General features: G+C 31.7%; 1 protein-coding gene across 1 annotated transcript in view; it reads right to left on the bottom strand.

The window, feature by feature from the left end:
- The window catches only part of LOC129231181 (spermatogenesis-defective protein 39 homolog), a 74,839-nt gene extending 56,474 nt beyond the window's left edge, over positions 1–18,365 (bottom strand). The window contains exons 1-3 of the mRNA XM_054865428.1: positions 18,235–18,365; positions 7,534–7,626; positions 5,658–5,748 (exon numbers count right to left, since the gene is read on the bottom strand). Coding sequence (XP_054721403.1) covers positions 5,658–5,748; positions 7,534–7,611 — 169 coding nt within the window. The 5' untranslated portion in view covers positions 7,612–7,626; positions 18,235–18,365. The remainder of the gene's footprint in view (positions 1–5,657; positions 5,749–7,533; positions 7,627–18,234) is intronic.
- Between the last annotated feature and the right edge of the window lie 329 nt (positions 18,366–18,694).

Genomic DNA, 18,694 nt, shown 5'->3' with positions numbered 1-18,694 from the left:
ACTCAAAGATAAGCTAAAAAAAGATATATTTTGATGTTCACCACAAAACAATATAAGTCAATGCAATAACAGAACAAAATTTTAAAGTAGAAATTAAAAGAGAAGAGTGAAACATATTTTTTCAAGCATAAATCATTTGCCTTTGCCCTCCTTGTTCTCAAGATGTAAGGTCTTAAATTTGGGTGACATTTTAAAAACAGTCATGAAATTTAACTATTTAACTTATTTCATGAAATAGAAACTTAAAGTCTCTGTAGCTTCCTTAACATGCAATATATCGATACTCTGAAAAGTTTCAAGAACCTTCCCTTATAGCTAAATTTGGCAACTTTTCTTAAACTCACCCAACATTAAGACTTCATATTTCAATAACAAGGGAATGAGGAAAATGATTTATGCAACAAAAACATGTTACACTGTGCTCTTTCAAACGCTACTTATATAAAAAAAATATACCATTATCATACTATTCGATTGGCTCCCTGGTCAGATATTGATTTTGGCAGCTTTTGATTTTGGAAAGAGTCATTATTATTTTATGACCACAAATATCAGACAGGAGGCAGGATTTGGTTTTTATGGGGGAAAAACTGGTTTTCATCAGGACATGGTAAAGACCTCGGAAATAATATTAGCATTAGCTAATGTTCATTTGCAGGCACAAAGTAAATTTTTTTTTCTAATAAGCCTCGACATTTTATATTATAGTTTATTCTTATACATTATTTTAAATAAACATATCATTACATATTAACAAACTACCATTGCACTGTTAGATAAATAATAAGATGAGAGCTATCTCATGAGTTTTAGATGTAGAAAAAATAATTATAAGGGGGGATGGACGGGAATAAAAGTTTTGTGCTGTTGAAAATTTTAATAGATAATTCCATAAAATTTTCAAAGTTGTCAGTAACTTTTAATTTAACTTCATTAAAATAATTTTTTTTTGCAACATGAGTCATACATCCATGTAAATCACTGTCCTATTTTACTCTTTTTTCACATACAAACAAAAGTTGTATCTTGCTACAGGCTGTTAAGAAGACAAAAAAAATTAGATTCGTAATTCATGTTTCGTCTTTTATTTAACTGGATAAGTAAATTCATGTGTTTCTTCTGCTCAAAAAGCTTAGCTTAGAAGAAAAAACTAGACGCATTTAGTTTACCCTGTAAATGAGCTTACAGATCATTTTCTTGAAAATTGTTTCAAAAAAATTACAAAAGAAAAATATTTTTTAAGGACGAAAATTTTTAATAGCACAGCTATTATAAGTTAATGTAATAATTATTTTTTAAAAATTCGTCATCAAGTCATAAGATCAATCGTTTTGCTTTTGCCAAAAGTTGGCAAAAAGTTTATCTTCCTCTTCAGTAGGGTGATTGGCCAGTAATTGACCATTTAAGGGAAATTTCTACAAGTTTTATTTAATTTCACAGGGAAAAAACTGGAAAAAAATTGAAAAATTTTCTATGTGTTTGTAAAACTATCAGGATCAATGGTTGCTTATCATTTCTCTGTTTTACTTACTATTTTTCAGCTTATTTCGAATAGAAGTTAAAAAGGGAGCTTTCACCAGTAGTTGACCACTCACTTCCAATAGTTGAGCACTTTTTAAACAATTAAAATCTGAAATTTACACTATTAAAATCGAACCAGATGCATGCCTGTATGTACTTATGTTCCTTTAAAGGTCGCCCCTCATGGGTTGTTGGGTGAATGACGTCATCACAGATGTCACATGACTTTGATGATGATTACACAACAGTGATTACTAATCAGTTAAAATGTCGTGAAAACTTTGACATTTGGTGCCAATTTTATATTATATCTTCAATTTCTTGCCAAACCTATAGACTACAAACGACTATGAAGTCATTGATATATAAGACGCCGAAGGCACCTCAGGCGGAGAATCTAGCCACCTAATATTTAAGCATTATACAAGCAGTCTATGCTTGTATAATGCTTAAATATTAAAACATTACTACTAAAAATAATGCATTGATATTACGGGTGATCAGCGTAAGTACACTAAACTCCTAATTATCCGCAGAATAGGGTGACATGGTAATCGCGGATAAGTGAATTTTGTGGATAATCAGCAAAATTAATTTAAAGCGATAACTAAAAAAATCAACACTCGCACATAACTTTTAAAATCTGCCAGCGATGACCTATTAAATTTTAAAAAGTCGCCACATTTGGCGATATTAAGCAATTTCTCACCAATTTTGGCTCTAAAAATACGTTGCCAAAAATGATGCCAATTTAGCAATATCTCTTCAATTTCTCGCCAAGTCCATAGCAGCCACTGCAAGCAGATATGCGGCAACTTGCATCATGCAAGTTGCCGCAGGACTCAAACCTTACCGTCGACCCGAATCTAGTCAGCAAAGCTGCCAGAATAATGCCTAAATATTATAACATTACTGTTAAGTAAACCTTATATGAAAAATTTTTAATAGTTTATTTATAGGGGGTGTCGAAAAGTAACTTTCCCTATAATACGGAGTTCTAGTGGCCTATTTGCTGCACTTATCTATCCAACATTTTATATACAGTTATTTGAAGGTGTGCTTTTGAGATTGATGATTTTAAACAACTCAGTGATCTCATGGCTGCGGTTACAGTGATAGAACCACCATGTTCAAATGACAAATTTACTTTTTCCTTGCGCAAATTGATCAGTGTATTGATGAGACAAACATTTTTTCGAGCCTCAATCGAAAATTGTTTGTTCGAAAATTTAAGCACTGACTAAAGAAACATGCTTTCCACTCTGCATTTAAAAAAAAATTTCCTTAAGCTTTGTACATGATGTTTAGTGGTTGGTGCTTCTAATGCTGTCTTACCCTGTGAGTTATGCAAAATGCTTATTTTTTAAATTGTCACTAGGATAAACAATTTTTATCTTTGCAGTTTTTGTCACACGCCACTCGTTACAACGCAATTTGAGGTTTTTCAATATGCGGATCAATTTGCACAAGAAAAATGTGAGTGTTGCAATTCGAAAGATAGGGATAAGATTAAGTTTTATGAACAAGATTTTTCATTTTTCAAGACAATTATATGTTTAAAAAAAGAAACACACACACACACACAATTTGCAGCACATTTTGCATTATTTTCATTACTTGCAGTTAAAGAAAACATCCAATTCTGCTTTGTTTTGGGAGACTTAGGCATTTAAGCTTCGTGTCTACTTCCATCTTGTGAATGACCGAAAATGGCGACAATGTTTCAAACGTTTGAAAAGAATTTCGGATACAAAAAAAAAAAAAACGATTTTCCTCGATCGACTATCCCATCCTCAAGCTTGTGCTTTCGAAGCAGTAATTTTCCTTTGCCAAGGTTGAGTTTGTGCATTTTCATTTCTCTTCACTCAAGGAATTTTTTCTTTGGAAATATTGAGGGACAAAAATGGCGACTGCGGAAGTTTTTTTTTTGGGGGGGGGGGGAGGGGGGGGGTCACTCCTTTCTTTTATTGCCATCATCATTTTGCCTCAAAATGTTTACAATTTTTTTCAAAAAACATTGTTAAAAACGAAGATTAGATCTCATAGTACAAAACTCTCTGGGAAAAAATTGGAAAAAAAATTTGGGGGGAGGGGGGCAAAATTGAAAAATTCCCTGACTTTTTAACTATGTCATTTTTCCTGACAATTTTAGGTCTTGCTGGTCTTCCTGGAGCATACGAACCTTAACAATTCTCACTAGTACAAAAAGTGATTTTTTTAAAAAAATTTACGTGACTTTGTAATTGCAATCATCCTAATCTCCATTCAAAACTTTAGTTACAACTAAAATTATTAGAGAACACTTCATGGGATGCTATAAATTAGTTCTAGCAATCAGATCAAAAATATCTACTTATTTATTTTTGTTTTGTACATATTAGTGCTCGAGTGGTCGACTACTGGCAGGTGTCAACCACTGGCGAATCACTCTACTTATAATAAATATAGATACAAAATTTGTTTAGAACTTTTTTATCTTTAAAATAATATCATTCGCATGCAAAAAATCAGAATAATCAATTTGACATTCACATTTCATCATCACCAAGTAAAAATCTGCTGCCCTTTTCGTTAGACTCCTTTTTCTTAGACTTATATTAGACTGTTACGTGTATGGGGTAATTTAACGATCTGTTATCCCATTAGGGATGATACTTTTTTCTACTATTTGCATACTAGTTATTTCGAAATTTAAATTTTTGGCACTTACACTATTTGCTACTAAGGGTTTCAAGTCAACTCTCTTGAAAGAAAAAAAAAGAGAGAGAGAAACAAACGTTTTTGCATACAGGTTAAGGAATTGCTAGTATCAATCTAAAAGAGTTATGAAAGTAGAAGAAAGATGCCCACTCATTAAAATAAAATAAAAACTTTCTAAAAGAGTTACACAATTCTACACACACAGTCCACTATTGAAAGTTTCGGAAAAACTGTGATATGAGAAACGATAATAGCATGCTTTACATTTTTACCTTAGAAGATAATTTTCAGCAATAACATTAGTATTGTAAAATAAAAAGTCAGAAAACTTAAATAATGTATAATTCAGAGTAAAATATTTCTAAGAAAATTACAAAAAAAAAAAAAAGAAGACCAAATTTTGCCTAAAAACTTTGTAAAGTAAGGGCATGTTTCAACTAAAAATAAAATTTATAAGAAACTAGGACTTTTAAAATGAAACAAATATATTAAGCATTTTATTACGCATTTTCAGCAAAATGTTCCTGAAAGGTAGAATTTGTTAGTACGAAACTGCATGATCATAACCTTTTTACAAATACGTAGAATTTATATCATTATGACTAACACAAAGTAGAATACAGTAAAACCTGTATACAACGATACTGTTGGGACCTAAAAAAAATATCGTAATAGATATGTTATCATTACAGACAGTTTGATTATTCATGCTGACATTTTCCTGGGGCCAAAAAAAAAAAAAAATGTTATAGACAGGTTATCGTTATAGACAGAATTGTTATACACAGGTTTCACTGTAGTAGCATAAATTGCACTTTTCAACACAGATTTTCTTTCAGTTATTAACACCCTATATTTCTAGTGATAAAGCACACTAAAACCTCTTGTATGTAGAGAGAAATATATATATTTTTAATGCAATTAACTACAAATAATTTTAGCACTTCAAAATAGAAAAAGCAATGTTTAATGCCCTCTAGGTTTTCAGTATTTACCATTCCATGAGCGTAAGAAATATCAAAGACTAATCCCAACAAAATATTTCAGTAAGAAATTTTCAATGTTTTATGAAAAATGAAGTGTTTCAGCACATTAAAATAGAAAGTACTTTGAGGCATAAATGTTTCTATTGGACCAAAGCACACACAGAATTCTGTCTCAAGTAAAAGACACCAATGAACTAATCAAGTATGAAAGCAAAAAAATTGCAATTTTCCCAGTAGTTTGAGCACTATTTAACTGCAATTTCATAAAATAATAAAACTAAAAATTTATCAGATAAATTCATAAACCAAAACTACTGGCAACAGGTCCAAACATATTTTTGGCTGGTTTTTGGTGTTAAGCATTGAATTGTATGACCCTGCAGCCAGGAACGTTAATATTTTATAAACATGTACTTGACTATAAATAAATACATAAATAAAGCTCCATACTATTATCTGCAGTTCCATGTAATCTATCTGATTTGGTAACTTTTGTGGGGTTCCAGGAATCTCCATCTCCAGTTTTGGATGAAAATCTCTCCTTAAGAAAACCAAGAAAAGAAATTCATTTAAGAATATGGAGTATAATTTTTAAATGCACAAAGTGAAACTAGTACTCATATTCATAGGTCTTGAAGCATTTAAATGCAGTTTTCAAATGTAATCATGGTCATATAATATCCATACACTAAATAACTAATATATACCTTTCTGCTTAAAAAGGCAATTCATTTAACCCATACACTATTTTGCTTTTACTTTAATTAATAAATTTCACAGCATTGGTTCAATATTTATGCCAAGTTAACATGTGAGTATTGTTACAAGTATGCCTTTACTTCAGGTTTTTTTTTTTTTTTTTTTTTTTTTTTTTTTAATGAAGAAAGTTCTTGCTAAAACATAGCAAGCTTACTTACAAATATGTACACAAAAGTTGTTGAGAATTACTAAAACATCCATAGCAATTAAAAAAATATCATAAAACATTGTAAACACAATGGTAAGCTTGTATTCACATTCAAATAGTATAAAACAATCAATAAGACAAAATTACAGCACATAGGCTTTGCAACAATAGAACTAAAACAAGCCCTCTGACTCACAACTGACAGTGCACTCAATTCGCATTAATACAGTTGCTATTTCTATTACCTTCAAAAGAATCATTTACATACATGTTTCGAGTGCATTCTAGTGCAGCAATTCTCAACCTATGGTAAAGCATGGATACGCTGAAAAATTTGACTGGTTCTCAGAGCTTTTTCTTGTCCACTTGAGAAATTTTATTTTAATAAAATTCCTCATACTGAAAAAATAATAATAATAAAAATTATAATAATATTCCTATACGACATTTTTTAATGTAAACTTTTTGATTAACTTTTCTAGTATTCTATAGATTTTTTAGCAATGTAAATTACTTAATAGAAGCCAGTGTTGGGCATTAATTATTTTTTCAATCTGAAAAAAAAAACTATTTGTCATATAAATATGCTACATAGGCCAAATTCCCCCCGTAGAGCATTTAGATGAAATAAAAATGGCACGTTCTGAAATCCGAAGGTGATATGTTTATGTATTATATTAAAGATAATTTTAAAATATTATTTGTATATTTTTGAAATGTAATTACTACTTAAGGCAACATAAAAACATAGCTGATGCAATGTTTTAAGTAAAAATTCATGTAAAAATACAAAAATTCATTCGAAGAGCTAGACATAATTCATTTTTTTTCTCTTTAATTTTTAAAATTTTTATGAAATATTATTTTAAATTATGTATTTTATTTTCTTTTACATTATTATTTAATTTAATAAAAGGTTAGAAACATCTTTCGGAATTTTTATAGCATTAAGGGAAGGGAACGATAATTAAATTTTTCCTTGCAATTTAAATTTTAAACTGTCATTATTTTTTTTTGGTTGATCATTGATTTTTGACCTTAAATATTTTGCCTTTATATAAAAATTAACAACTATCAATTAGTTTCGAGATGAATTTTTTCCTACTTATCACTAGAAAAAGTTAACATGTTGAGAAAATCACCCATACAGATAACTCGTCAGGATCCTTTTTCTGTATTCTCAAACCCTATATGGCCCCACTAAGAGGGGATTTATGCCACTGCTAAAAGGGTCTTACTGGTAACTAAAATTTTGAATTTTTGGATGTTACAGTTAACCAAGTCCAGAGTCATAGCTCTTTAAGTGAAAACCATTAATACAAGATCAATTTTATCTGGTATCAGAAGTTTTTAGTTAATCAGAATAACTTTATAAATAGAAATACAAAATAAAATTACTTAACTGTGTATAATACATACATTTGGATCATCAAAGCTAAAACCTTTTTTTCTTTCGTCCCAATATTCATCATCTGAGACATAAGTATCTGGATTCATTTCACCACTTAGAATCTATGCAAGAAAAATCAAAATTTTTATTCTGAAGAAATAAAAAATGCATTAATAAGTTTTTTAAATTTTTAATTTATAAAATGAAGTTAAATTGAACAGTCATAAAAAAGATGAATAAAAATCATGATTCTTTCATGTTGGAAAAAAATAGATTTCATTCAAATTTAATAAGAAAATGTTATGAAAAAATAATTTTATTACTCTGGATATTATTACAAAGTCAGTATTCATAAAAATAACTCTGAAACATACAGGTATACGTCAAAAATAATAGGAATTCACATTTAAAAATGAATTGCTCGTTTGCTATGTAAAAATTACGATTGTTTTTCGAAAGTAAAAATTCCATTGTTGAAAGCGTCCTTTTTGATGTAGTTTAGTGAAAGAACAGGACTTTTTTTACAACAGAGTTCCCATTCTACCAGCAGATTAAAAAATAGGGTACAGATGTGATATACCCCACCATTTGGCGACATCCGATTTTTTGAACAAAATTGAAATATTTTTCTCACCAATGAGGCGATAATTTTTTAAGCATGGCATCCCAGGCGAAACTAACCTGTGTTTGGTAACCCAAAGGGAATCTTAGATCAGTTCAAACTTGTTTACTTGGGTAGTTTACTCGGTTTCACACAGGAGAGATACATGTTGTTTCGTGCAATATACCTTACAGGAAAGCTTACTTTGTGTTAGTTTAAATTCAGTAGTTGTGTTTTGAAGTAAAAACATTAGAAAATGCCAGTTTCTTTAAACTTGAACGTTAATTAAAAGTTAACTCCAACATGGTGTGTATCTGTAACGTGCCATTGTCATATGATGCATTGTTTTAGACTGAGTGTGAGGATTTATATCATAAAAAGGTAAGTTCTTTATTTTCGATAAAAAAAAAAAACACTCACTTCCAAAATTCTTTGTTTTTACAAATCCTTGAGGAGTTCTTGTAGTTTTTAACTTTATTTTTACTGTATGTTAAATAATTTTACAAAAATAGTACGGTTATTTTGTTCTAAAAGTTAATTCTTATCGATGTCATGAATTATTTAGACATACCGGGACCAGATAATATCTATCCAAAAATTTTAGTTGAATGTGCAGAGGAATTAGTGGATGTTATTTTGAATATTTTCAATGCTTCTTATAACTCGGGGACGGTGCCAGAGGACTGGAAGCTGGCTAACATAACGCCACTCTTCAAGAAGGGGTCTAAAGGTATTGCTGGGAATTATAGACCTGTAAGTTTGACTTCGGTGATTTGTAAGATTTTCGAAACTTTGATCAAAATTAAGATCATGATGTTCTTGGAGACTAATAGTCTGTTGACTAGTTTGCAGTATGGTTTCAGGAAAGGTAAATCCTGTACTACTAATTTATTGCATTTCTACGACAAGGTTACCTCAGCTTTAGATAACAAAAAATGTGTGGATGTTGTTTATATTGATTTTTAAAAAGCTTTTGACAAGGTACCCCGCATGTTGCTCTTCTCAGCAAGTTAGCTGACATTGGAATAGGAGGAAAAACTTTACTTTGGGTTAGAAATTGGCTTACTGGTAGGAAGCAAAGAGTAGTTGTGAGAGGAAATCATTCTAATTGGAGTGATGTTTTAAGTGGGGTTCCTCAGGAATCAGTTTTAGGGCCTCTTTTGTTTATTATATTTATGAATGACATCAATGAAAATATTTCTGGAAGCATGAATTGTTTTGCGGACGATGTAAAAGTTATGGGGATTGTCGAAAATGAAGAACAAGTAAAACAGCTGCAAGAGGATTTAGATCATATTACTAAGTGGGCAGATAAATGGGGTATGGCAGTTAATGTAGGGAAATGTCAAGTGCTACACTTAGGTCATGGAAATAAGCGTATGAGATATCGTCTACAGGGTTCAGTCATAAATCAGGCAGAAAATGTTATGGATCTGGGTGTCTTTATAAATCAGGACTTCAAGTTTAGTCAACAGTGCAGTATTGCTAGTAACAAAGCCAACAAAATGCTTGGGTTCATCAATAGATCTATTTCAAACAAATCTAAGAAAGTTCTTCTGCCTTTATATAGGAGTTTAGTAAGACCTCATTTGGAGTATGCTGTTCAGTTTTGGTCGCCTTATCTGAAGAAAGATATTTTTGTATTGGAAAGGGTTCAAAGAAGGGTAACTAAATTAGTAAGGGGACTCTCAGATTTAGATTATGATACCAGACTTAATAGGCTTAACATGTATAGCCTGGAGCAAAGGAGAGTCAGAGGGGACATGATTCAGTTATTTAAATTTATCAAAATGAAAGATGTGAATGGATTAAATTTTTGCAGGGAAAGCAGGACAAGGGGTCATTGTTTTAAGCCAGGGGCGGCATTTCAGCATTTCATTTGGGGGGTCGAGTTTTCTAAATATGTATTACCGTGTGGTACAAAACACACATTAGCTAACAGGAAGTGCTCATAAAATCGGTTTAATATGAATAAAAAATAGCGTTTAGAAACAATTAAAATTTTGATTCGTTTTCTAATACGTTATCATACAAAACATCTCGATACTAAAGTTTTTATACCTTTTGGAAAAGTTTTAATGCATGATTTTTGGAAAAATGGAAGAGCAGGGAATCGTGTTACTAATCTATCAGTGCCCAGTGTGGAGCTGTTTTGCCAGTACAGCTAAATAGAAAAGGTTTTTTTTTTGCCCATTGTACTTCGAAAATATAATTTTCTAACTTCCTGAGACATAAAAAAAATCTTTCGCTACTAGGAGCTGATTGGAACAGTTAAGAAATAATTGAAGTAACAAAGTTATGTAAGAAAACACTCTTTATATCTTACTCTTCAAAATCACTCTGGCAACTTCAAAAATTGTGAGGGGCTAATTTTTCATCATTGAATAATCTAGTCTCGTCGACGCTCTCAGTTTCAATGAGATGTCATCTACCTCTAACTCTGTTATTCACTATTCCAGACTGATGAGTTCGTAAAAGGACGAAACTACAGTCTCTGGATGTGATAACCGGTCTTTCGGTATATTGCTTGTAATTTTTTCTTGCCTCATGCTAAAAATTTTACTCATAATTGAAACACTTTGTTTTTCGTTTTCAAAATCCAATCCAGATAATATAGAGCCAACCATACAGAAAAATATTTATCACCAAATCTTGCGTTAATTTTATTCGAAACTGAATCTATTACTTCATACAAAATATTAAAAATCAATGTTTGACTTCACATCATGATGTGGAATTTTTTTTTTTTATTATTGGCTCGGAGGAAGGTGTTTTTTGAAAAGTTTCACGATTGATTGAAATACAATAAATACATCTATGTAAAAATATATTTTCAGTTTCAATTGTGGATTGAACTATAGTAGTACGAACGCACAGATCAATTGTAGATTGAACTGTGGCTTGAATAGTCCGAAAATTAAGGGTAGCGGATTGAAAATATTTTGATAGAGTAAGGCATTTTTCAGAAACTTTCCTCAATACAAACAAATTGAATAAAAATTCAAACAAAGTCATACATGCTAAAGGGCATGAGCTTTTTCACCATTGAAAGAATCGTTTTGCAATAATTCTTCCAGTCATCAAATCACTGCTTTGAAGTTATAGAGAAATGTTTTTATGGTTTTAACTCTTGAAGACCATCTTGTGTCACTCCGAGATTGCATAATTATAGAGCCCCATAAAAGGTATTTTTTGATACTATTTTAAATTTTATTTAATAAGCACATGCATTTTTAAGAAGTTACTATGAAAGCATATGATGCATTGAGCACCTGAAACGTGTTTCTAGCAAAAGAAAGCAATGAACACTCATTAAATAAATATACACTTAAAAAATGAGCGTAAAAGTGAATGTAAAATATCAAGGACTTTTCTTGTGAAAACCATGCAGTCACACCACCTCCTATTGGACATACCATCGTTACACTGGGCACACAAGTATGAAATATTTAACCTGTATGAGGAAATGTCTTCTTTAGTTAAAATTAACCATGGTTCGCTATCAGTTTTCTATGTTTTGAAAAGGCTGGAAAATACTTCATGAATTTCTAAGTCATCATCCAAATAATGAAAAACCCTTTTTCCAGTCTGGGAATGTGTCGAGTTTCATCAAATAGTAGTTACTAAGAACCAGCGAGATTTTTTTTAAATGAACATTGATTTCCGACTTACATAAATTAAATTCACCCATTTTCTATCATTCTGCTCAAAAAATTTGGGGGTGCGACCGCCCCCTCTTGACCCCCCTATTTGCCGCCCCTGTTTTAAGCTATTTAAATCTCAGGCTAACTTGGAAATCAGGAAAAACTACTACTTTAGCAGGGTCGTGGGCACTTGGAATAGCTTACCGGAAGAGGCAGTAATGAGGAAGGGAGTGGATAGCTTTAAGAGGGCCATTGATCTTCATTGGGGACTAATTAATTGACTAAGACCAGCCTAGCTGGGCCCAGAGCCTGTTGCTGGTCATCACATTTGTATTTCTATTTGTATTCTATTAACGTGCCTCCTTTAGGTAATGAATTTCTGAAAATAAGTTGACTCCAGCATTTTATAGTAATATAAAGGTGTTCAGGGGCGCCGACTTACAAAAATTATTGGGGGGGCTGGACATCACCGGGGGTTTAGGGTGTTATGTAATCCCTTGGAGATCCCCCCCCACTCCAAATAAAGGTCTGATTTTTGTACCTTGAAAATGCCATATTTTCTGGTGTGTATAATTTTAACAAACAAACAGTATGTGACACGGCGTTTTCGAAGTAAAACAATTTAAAAATTGTTTTACAAATTTTCTGGTTCACCTAAATCATGTCACTTGTCTTAGTAAGAGATTTTTTGTTCTATTTTATGGGGAGCCGTGCAGTGCCATAGCGAGGCATTGATATAAGGTAGGACATTTGACTTGAATGGAAGGGCACTCCCAGAGACGCCGACTTAAAAAAAATGGAGGGAGGGGGAAACCGGGGGAGGGGGTCTTGACGCAGGAATTTTTCTAAATTTGAGATGAAAAATAGTGAGTTTTAAAGTTTTTTTTAAGCATTTTAAAGTCATTTAATCAACATTAGAACCCCGAAAACTCGAAGAAGCCCGACACATATTTTTTGGCTTTGAAAAAAAGAAATAAATGTATACAAACACTCACAGTATTTTCGTAAAAAGGTAGTTTTATTTACGCATGTCTTTTAAGACCAGTTGTTTTTCCATTAGTGATATTGGCTAACGTATTCGAGTGTAAACACAATCGCTCAATGTCTAGGCCCTTTTTGAAAAACTCAGTTGATTTTTCAAAATTTGTTTCACCTCTGTTTAATAAAAGCAAGCACTCTTTTCAACTGCAATGACCTGTGCGAGTCCAGTTGATGTAAACCGACCAATAATGGAAGATTGCACCATTTAACAAACCTCAATGTAAAGTGCATTTTAGTACTCCTTTGGGATTTTGGAATGAGTTTAGAAAGCATAAAATAATTAATAATTTTCTTGATTTATTGGGGGAGCTCTGCCCCCTCAAAAATATTTTTGAGGGGGCTTGGGCCCGCTCAGGCCCCATGGAGTCGGCCCCACTGAAGGTGTTATTTTATGTAAAATATAATAAGTATTTTGAAAGCATGTCTGGATAGTAAATAAATGTATGGATGTTTTTGTATTATTTATGTTTCGGATGTTCTGCTGAGACATTTCTACTTTTCATAAGTCGAAATTTGAGTAACTAAGCGCTTTTTTGGCTGAAATAGTTATTGATTTTGGGGATGTTTTCCACTTTAAACATCGCCATTTGAATCTCTTTGCTCTTTTTTAGCAGAATATGAGAAAAGTTTTTGTCCGATGAAATGCATGTTGGAAAATAGCTTTTATTTCTATTGGTACATATTTCATTGGTGAGCTGTTACAGTAATTTGTCAATTTAAGCATTTTAAATACTTTCTAGTCATTGTTCTTTGTGTACAAAAACTTTCTAGTGTCTGGTATTTTTGAAGCGTATATTTGTGATGTTTTTTGTTGTGGTTTTATGTTATTTTTATATATATTGTGTTCTGAAGTGCTTTGATCATGTTTTTTTCCTGTTGGGGCTAAAATAGCATCGCTAAGAACTATGTATGACATATGTCGTCATACTTCGTTTTCTTGGCGCCAACAGGAAAAAGTCGCCAAGGGTGGGGTATATCGTATCAGTTCCGAAAATAGGGCCTTTATATGGCATTTTTCTAACTATATAGGACCACTTCATGCCAGTGTCGCAGCAAGAAACTTCTCAAGGTGGAAAGAGTTTTGCTTACAAAAACATATAGAAACATACAGGTATACAGTCGGACCTCGCTATAAAGTCACCCTTCGAAACTTCGTGAAAGTGGTCTGTGTCCTCATAACTAAATTATATACTTTTTTAACAATGAGTGTGCATAAAAATAGCAAAATTCTTTGTTAAATTTATCAAGATCCAAATTATCAGTTTATTAGGTTTGTAGCTTTTTATCAAATGTCTTTGCCGTTTATTTAAGGTCAAAGAGTTTTTCATATCCTAAAAAAATAGAACCTTTGATTAACTTTTAGGGCTTCTGAGGACTAAATATGACCTTTAGAGGAATCCCTACAAACAATACACCCATTTTTTTTTTTTAATGTGGTATATGAAAATAATTTATAAAACAAGAGGAAATTATTCATAAAATGAGTGGAAGGTTTTATCTTCAAGTCACGACAGGGGCATCCCAATGGGAAGTCACTGTGACCTCTCAAAAATTTCCTTATTTGGGAAATTTTTCAGGAGTTGGCAAAATTATCATCATTTGGTTTTTTTTTTTATTTTGTTCAAATACAACATTAAGGGTTATTTTTCTATGTGAGACTTTTTTACGCGGCAACTATCCACCGCATTAAAAAAAAATTAACTGTGTTGCGAAAACAACTTTTTATAGCTACTTGTTAAGTTTCGAACATTTTTTTTTTTACGGGGTCCCTACCCACAACATAAAAACAGGTTTGAGTGCACTTGAAATTAGGGCCATTATAGGGACTTTTGAGGGACCATGAGAACTCTGTACAATGCTCAGCAACATCAACTTATTTGACTGAAATTATTTTGCAAGATAAATTTATATATTATAAATTTACCTTGAAAACATCATTCTGCAGATTTCTTCAAATTTAAAGTAAATCAAAGTAAGCTTCTGCAAATGATGCATGAAACTGGACATTTTGCATGAGGTTTCAGTCAAACAAATGTAATTTGCAGGAATTTCAGATTTGCTTCTAATTAGAAAAAAATATGCAGAACTTGTGCAGATTTTCAACAGAAATCAAGAATTTCTGCAGAAGATTTGGCAAAACTTGGCCATTTAGACAGAATTGTTCTGCAGTTCAGGCATCTGTTCTGCGATGTAGGTTGCAAATTTAGTAGTATTCTGCTTTCGGGTCAACAAGAAGCGAGAAATTGTATCAGTAAATAAAGTTCAGATTTTTCACCACTAACTATTTTTTTAACTAAAGTTATTCAAATGCTCTATATTTAATCCTAAGAAAAAGATATTAAACATCATAACTAGATAGGAATCTTATTTTTAGTTGAGTAGTATTAAAGTTGCACCCATACCTATTCTATAAAGGAAAAATAGTTTTAGTTGTACTATATTTCCTTAATCACTTAACGCACTTGTCTGTGCCTTACATGGGGGATAGTTATCGTTTTGCAAATTTATGCCTGTGTCTCACGTGGGCAATCTCGTATCGTTCAATTTTTTTATTTGTAATACTCCTCTGTGACCCGTTCTAGTAAATAGTAGGCTTATTGAAATGGCATATTTAAAGTTATTTACCAGTTTATGATACTACTATCTAGCATTTTTTTTTTAATGTTAACCATTTGGTGCATAACTGTTTTAAAGACTAGCTAAAAAAATAAGTTTGTTTGGAATTTGTAGCTATAATGCCACTTTTATCAAGTTAAATATCTGAAAAGTAAACAACTAAAGATCATGTTTTTGTTAAAGGATTTTCTTTTTTTAAAGTTTAAAAAACGTTATTTTATAATGAGTCACTCTCAAGATTTTGAATAGAATGTTGATTTATCAGAAAGTTTCAGTAATGAATGCAATCAAATCGTTCACACTTTGTTTGCAAAATACTTATTTGACAACTTTTATCTCCCTCCCCCCTCCTCCCCCTCAAACGAAATAAGAGAAAAATATTTTCACTATATGCCTACATATTAACTTTCTATATTAAAAAAACAACATTTTTCATAACAGTTTTTGAGAAAAAATCTATTAACCTTAAGGTGTTAAAGAACAAGAATGTATTTGGGCACACATGAAAAACTAGAAAATACTGATTTAAAAAAATAATGTTGAACACAATTTGAGTACACTTTAAAGACAATTGCAGAATGCTCTGAATGCAAAAATTTCAACTCCTGTTAAGAATGCAATAATATTGTGCTGAAAATAGAACAGAGAGACAGAAAAACTATAAAATCAAAAACTGACAACAAAAATTAATACAGAAACAATTTTAAAAACTCAAGATTGAAAAAAGACAAATACAAGAAAAAAAAAAGGATCAAAAAGTTATCAACTCGGACAACATCACTGTTCTATATATTTCCTTGATTTCTACTTTAATAAATTTATTCATGGACATACAAGGGGGGGGGGACCCTATATATACCCAAATTACTTTTTTAAAAGATAAATATTTATAACTAGCTGCATTAACCAGCGTTGCACGGTCTACTTCAAAAATATAAGTATATTCAGCGTTCCAAGCATTTTATTCTATTCAACAAAAAGAATTTTTCAATTCAAACCCGTAGTCCCTGAGATTAGCATGTTGAAACAATAAACAAACATACTCTTCAGTTTTATATTGGTAGTTAATTAGTAAGAAAATAAAAACAATGATACATATTTTTTTTTACAAATCTTTTTTAGCATTGTTTAGGCTATCTCTGAAAAATAAGTTAAGATTTAGCCTGATTTAAGGAACCTCGATATTTGCCTCCTGGCTGAATCGAACCTACACCCACTGGATTACAAAGCCTGCACTATCAGGTCAAGCCAGAGTGGATATGTCTATTCAGCGTTCCAAGTTTTTTATATTATGATATAAATTTTCCCGTTTTCATAACATTTTTTATTGCTAATCTACTCCTATTTGTCATAGCGTAATGTTTTATTGCCTATAGGCTTTCTCAATTGATGGACTATTCAACACAAAAAGAATTTTTCAATTCGAACCAGTAGTTCCCGAGATTAGCGCGTTCAAACAAACAAACTCTACAGCTTTATATTATTAGCATAGATTTTTTTACAAGACATTCTTATCCCTTTCAAAACACTTTCGATTATAATTAATACAACTGTTCCACCAATGATTCCACAGTTTGAAACAATTTTTGAAGTCATAAAAGGCTCACAGCTCCTTCCTCCTTTCTTCTTGCCTTCTTCAATGTTTTCAAATTGATTCTCTCGTTCATTCATGGAAATAAGCAAGAGTCATTTGGAGCCAGGTCAGTGAGGTGAGGTGAATGGAGAAGGGTGCAGCACCTTACGACAAAGGACATGTTTCCACTTGACGTTCTTTTTTACTGTAAGTCAGATTCCGAAGAACACACTTGGCAGCAACCCAAATCATTGGATAACATTTATTGCACTGAGCTCAAAGAAAACCATTTGTACCGAATGGAAAACCAAATTTCACTTTTGTTCACACAACCAAAAGAGGAGGTGCACAACAAGATCCCACTAGGAATCTACATACCAAATTTTAACATACAACAGGGTCATTTCACAGTAATTCAGACATTTATGTAGAGTCTGTAACGTGACTTTTTTCACCAGAACTTTTTAATTTAATGTTTGATTCACATATTATTTTATTTTGAGCTTTTCCTACGAACATACCAACTCCAACTAAAATAATTTGCAAATAAAACAGTGAATTAAAAAGGTATGGCAAAAAAAAGTCATGATACGAACTCTACATACATGTCAAAAATACCGTGAAATGACGCTAGAACAAACGCACAAACAGACTTCACAAGAAAACTCGTGGTTATTCACTCGGGGACAGTCAAAATGGATTTTTCAGGCATCTATACGTTCTTAGGCAAGTATCCACATACAGTAGGGTCAAAAAAATAATGCAACATTCATTCGCGGATGAGTAAAATGGAAAATTCAGCCAAAATTTTTTTTGCAAATACAATACTTCCTTTACTTTGTAAGAGGAAGAAAAATATGATCAACTGAGTGGTTTATGATGACAATGACTTAGATATTGATGACAATGTATGACCAGTCATATCCCTTAAAGCTATGCATAATCAACCTTGTAACTGTTCAACTTGAAACCCCAAAACATATTGATATTGTAGTCAGTGTTCAGTGACAAACTAAGTCTTCATTCTTATTCTTAAAAAATGGTGTTTACGAATAAAAAAACGAACATTATTTAGCGTTCGGACGATTACACATGAAATTTAAAATCTGAATAACAATAGTTAGTGTTTACGGAAAATACATACAATTGAGACATTGTTTAAAGATAAAGGGGAAAAACAGTATTATAGCAAAACGAAGTCATAATGAAAGGAAAGTTAACATCAACAAAATACGTCAAAAACAAGATATATTACTAAAGAACGAGGAACAATCCTGTCGCTTTTGCAAGACGTCAGACTAGGAAATAGCTACCCATACTGGCTGGTATGATTGCTAACACAAAAAAACTTCGATTGCTATCTCAGTTGATGTTTCTAATTATCTATGTGACGAGTAAACTGTTGTTAGAGTGCTAAAGGTGTTCTTAATGGGCTAAAGTAATCATACTTTAAATTCAGCGGCTTAATAATTTCAATACAGATTGATCCGTCAACGTTCGGTTTCATGCTGCCATCTATCGAACAGATGTATGAGTATCAATCAATATTAATTACAAAATAAGGTTGCAAAGCCCTATTAATGGAGGTTCTCCTTCTTTCTTTTTTTTTAGTATTCATTTATTCTTTATAATTAGCAAAAATAAAAATATTCGAATAATTAAAGAGGCTTATACTTTTGTTTACGGTGGAAAAGAATGAAAAAATATTTTTCAAT

Source organism: Uloborus diversus, chromosome 10, assembly GCF_026930045.1.
Source record: "Uloborus diversus isolate 005 chromosome 10, Udiv.v.3.1, whole genome shotgun sequence".
Taxonomy (NCBI): domain Eukaryota; kingdom Metazoa; phylum Arthropoda; class Arachnida; order Araneae; family Uloboridae; genus Uloborus; species Uloborus diversus.
This window is presented reverse-complemented; position numbering and strand designations above follow the sequence as displayed.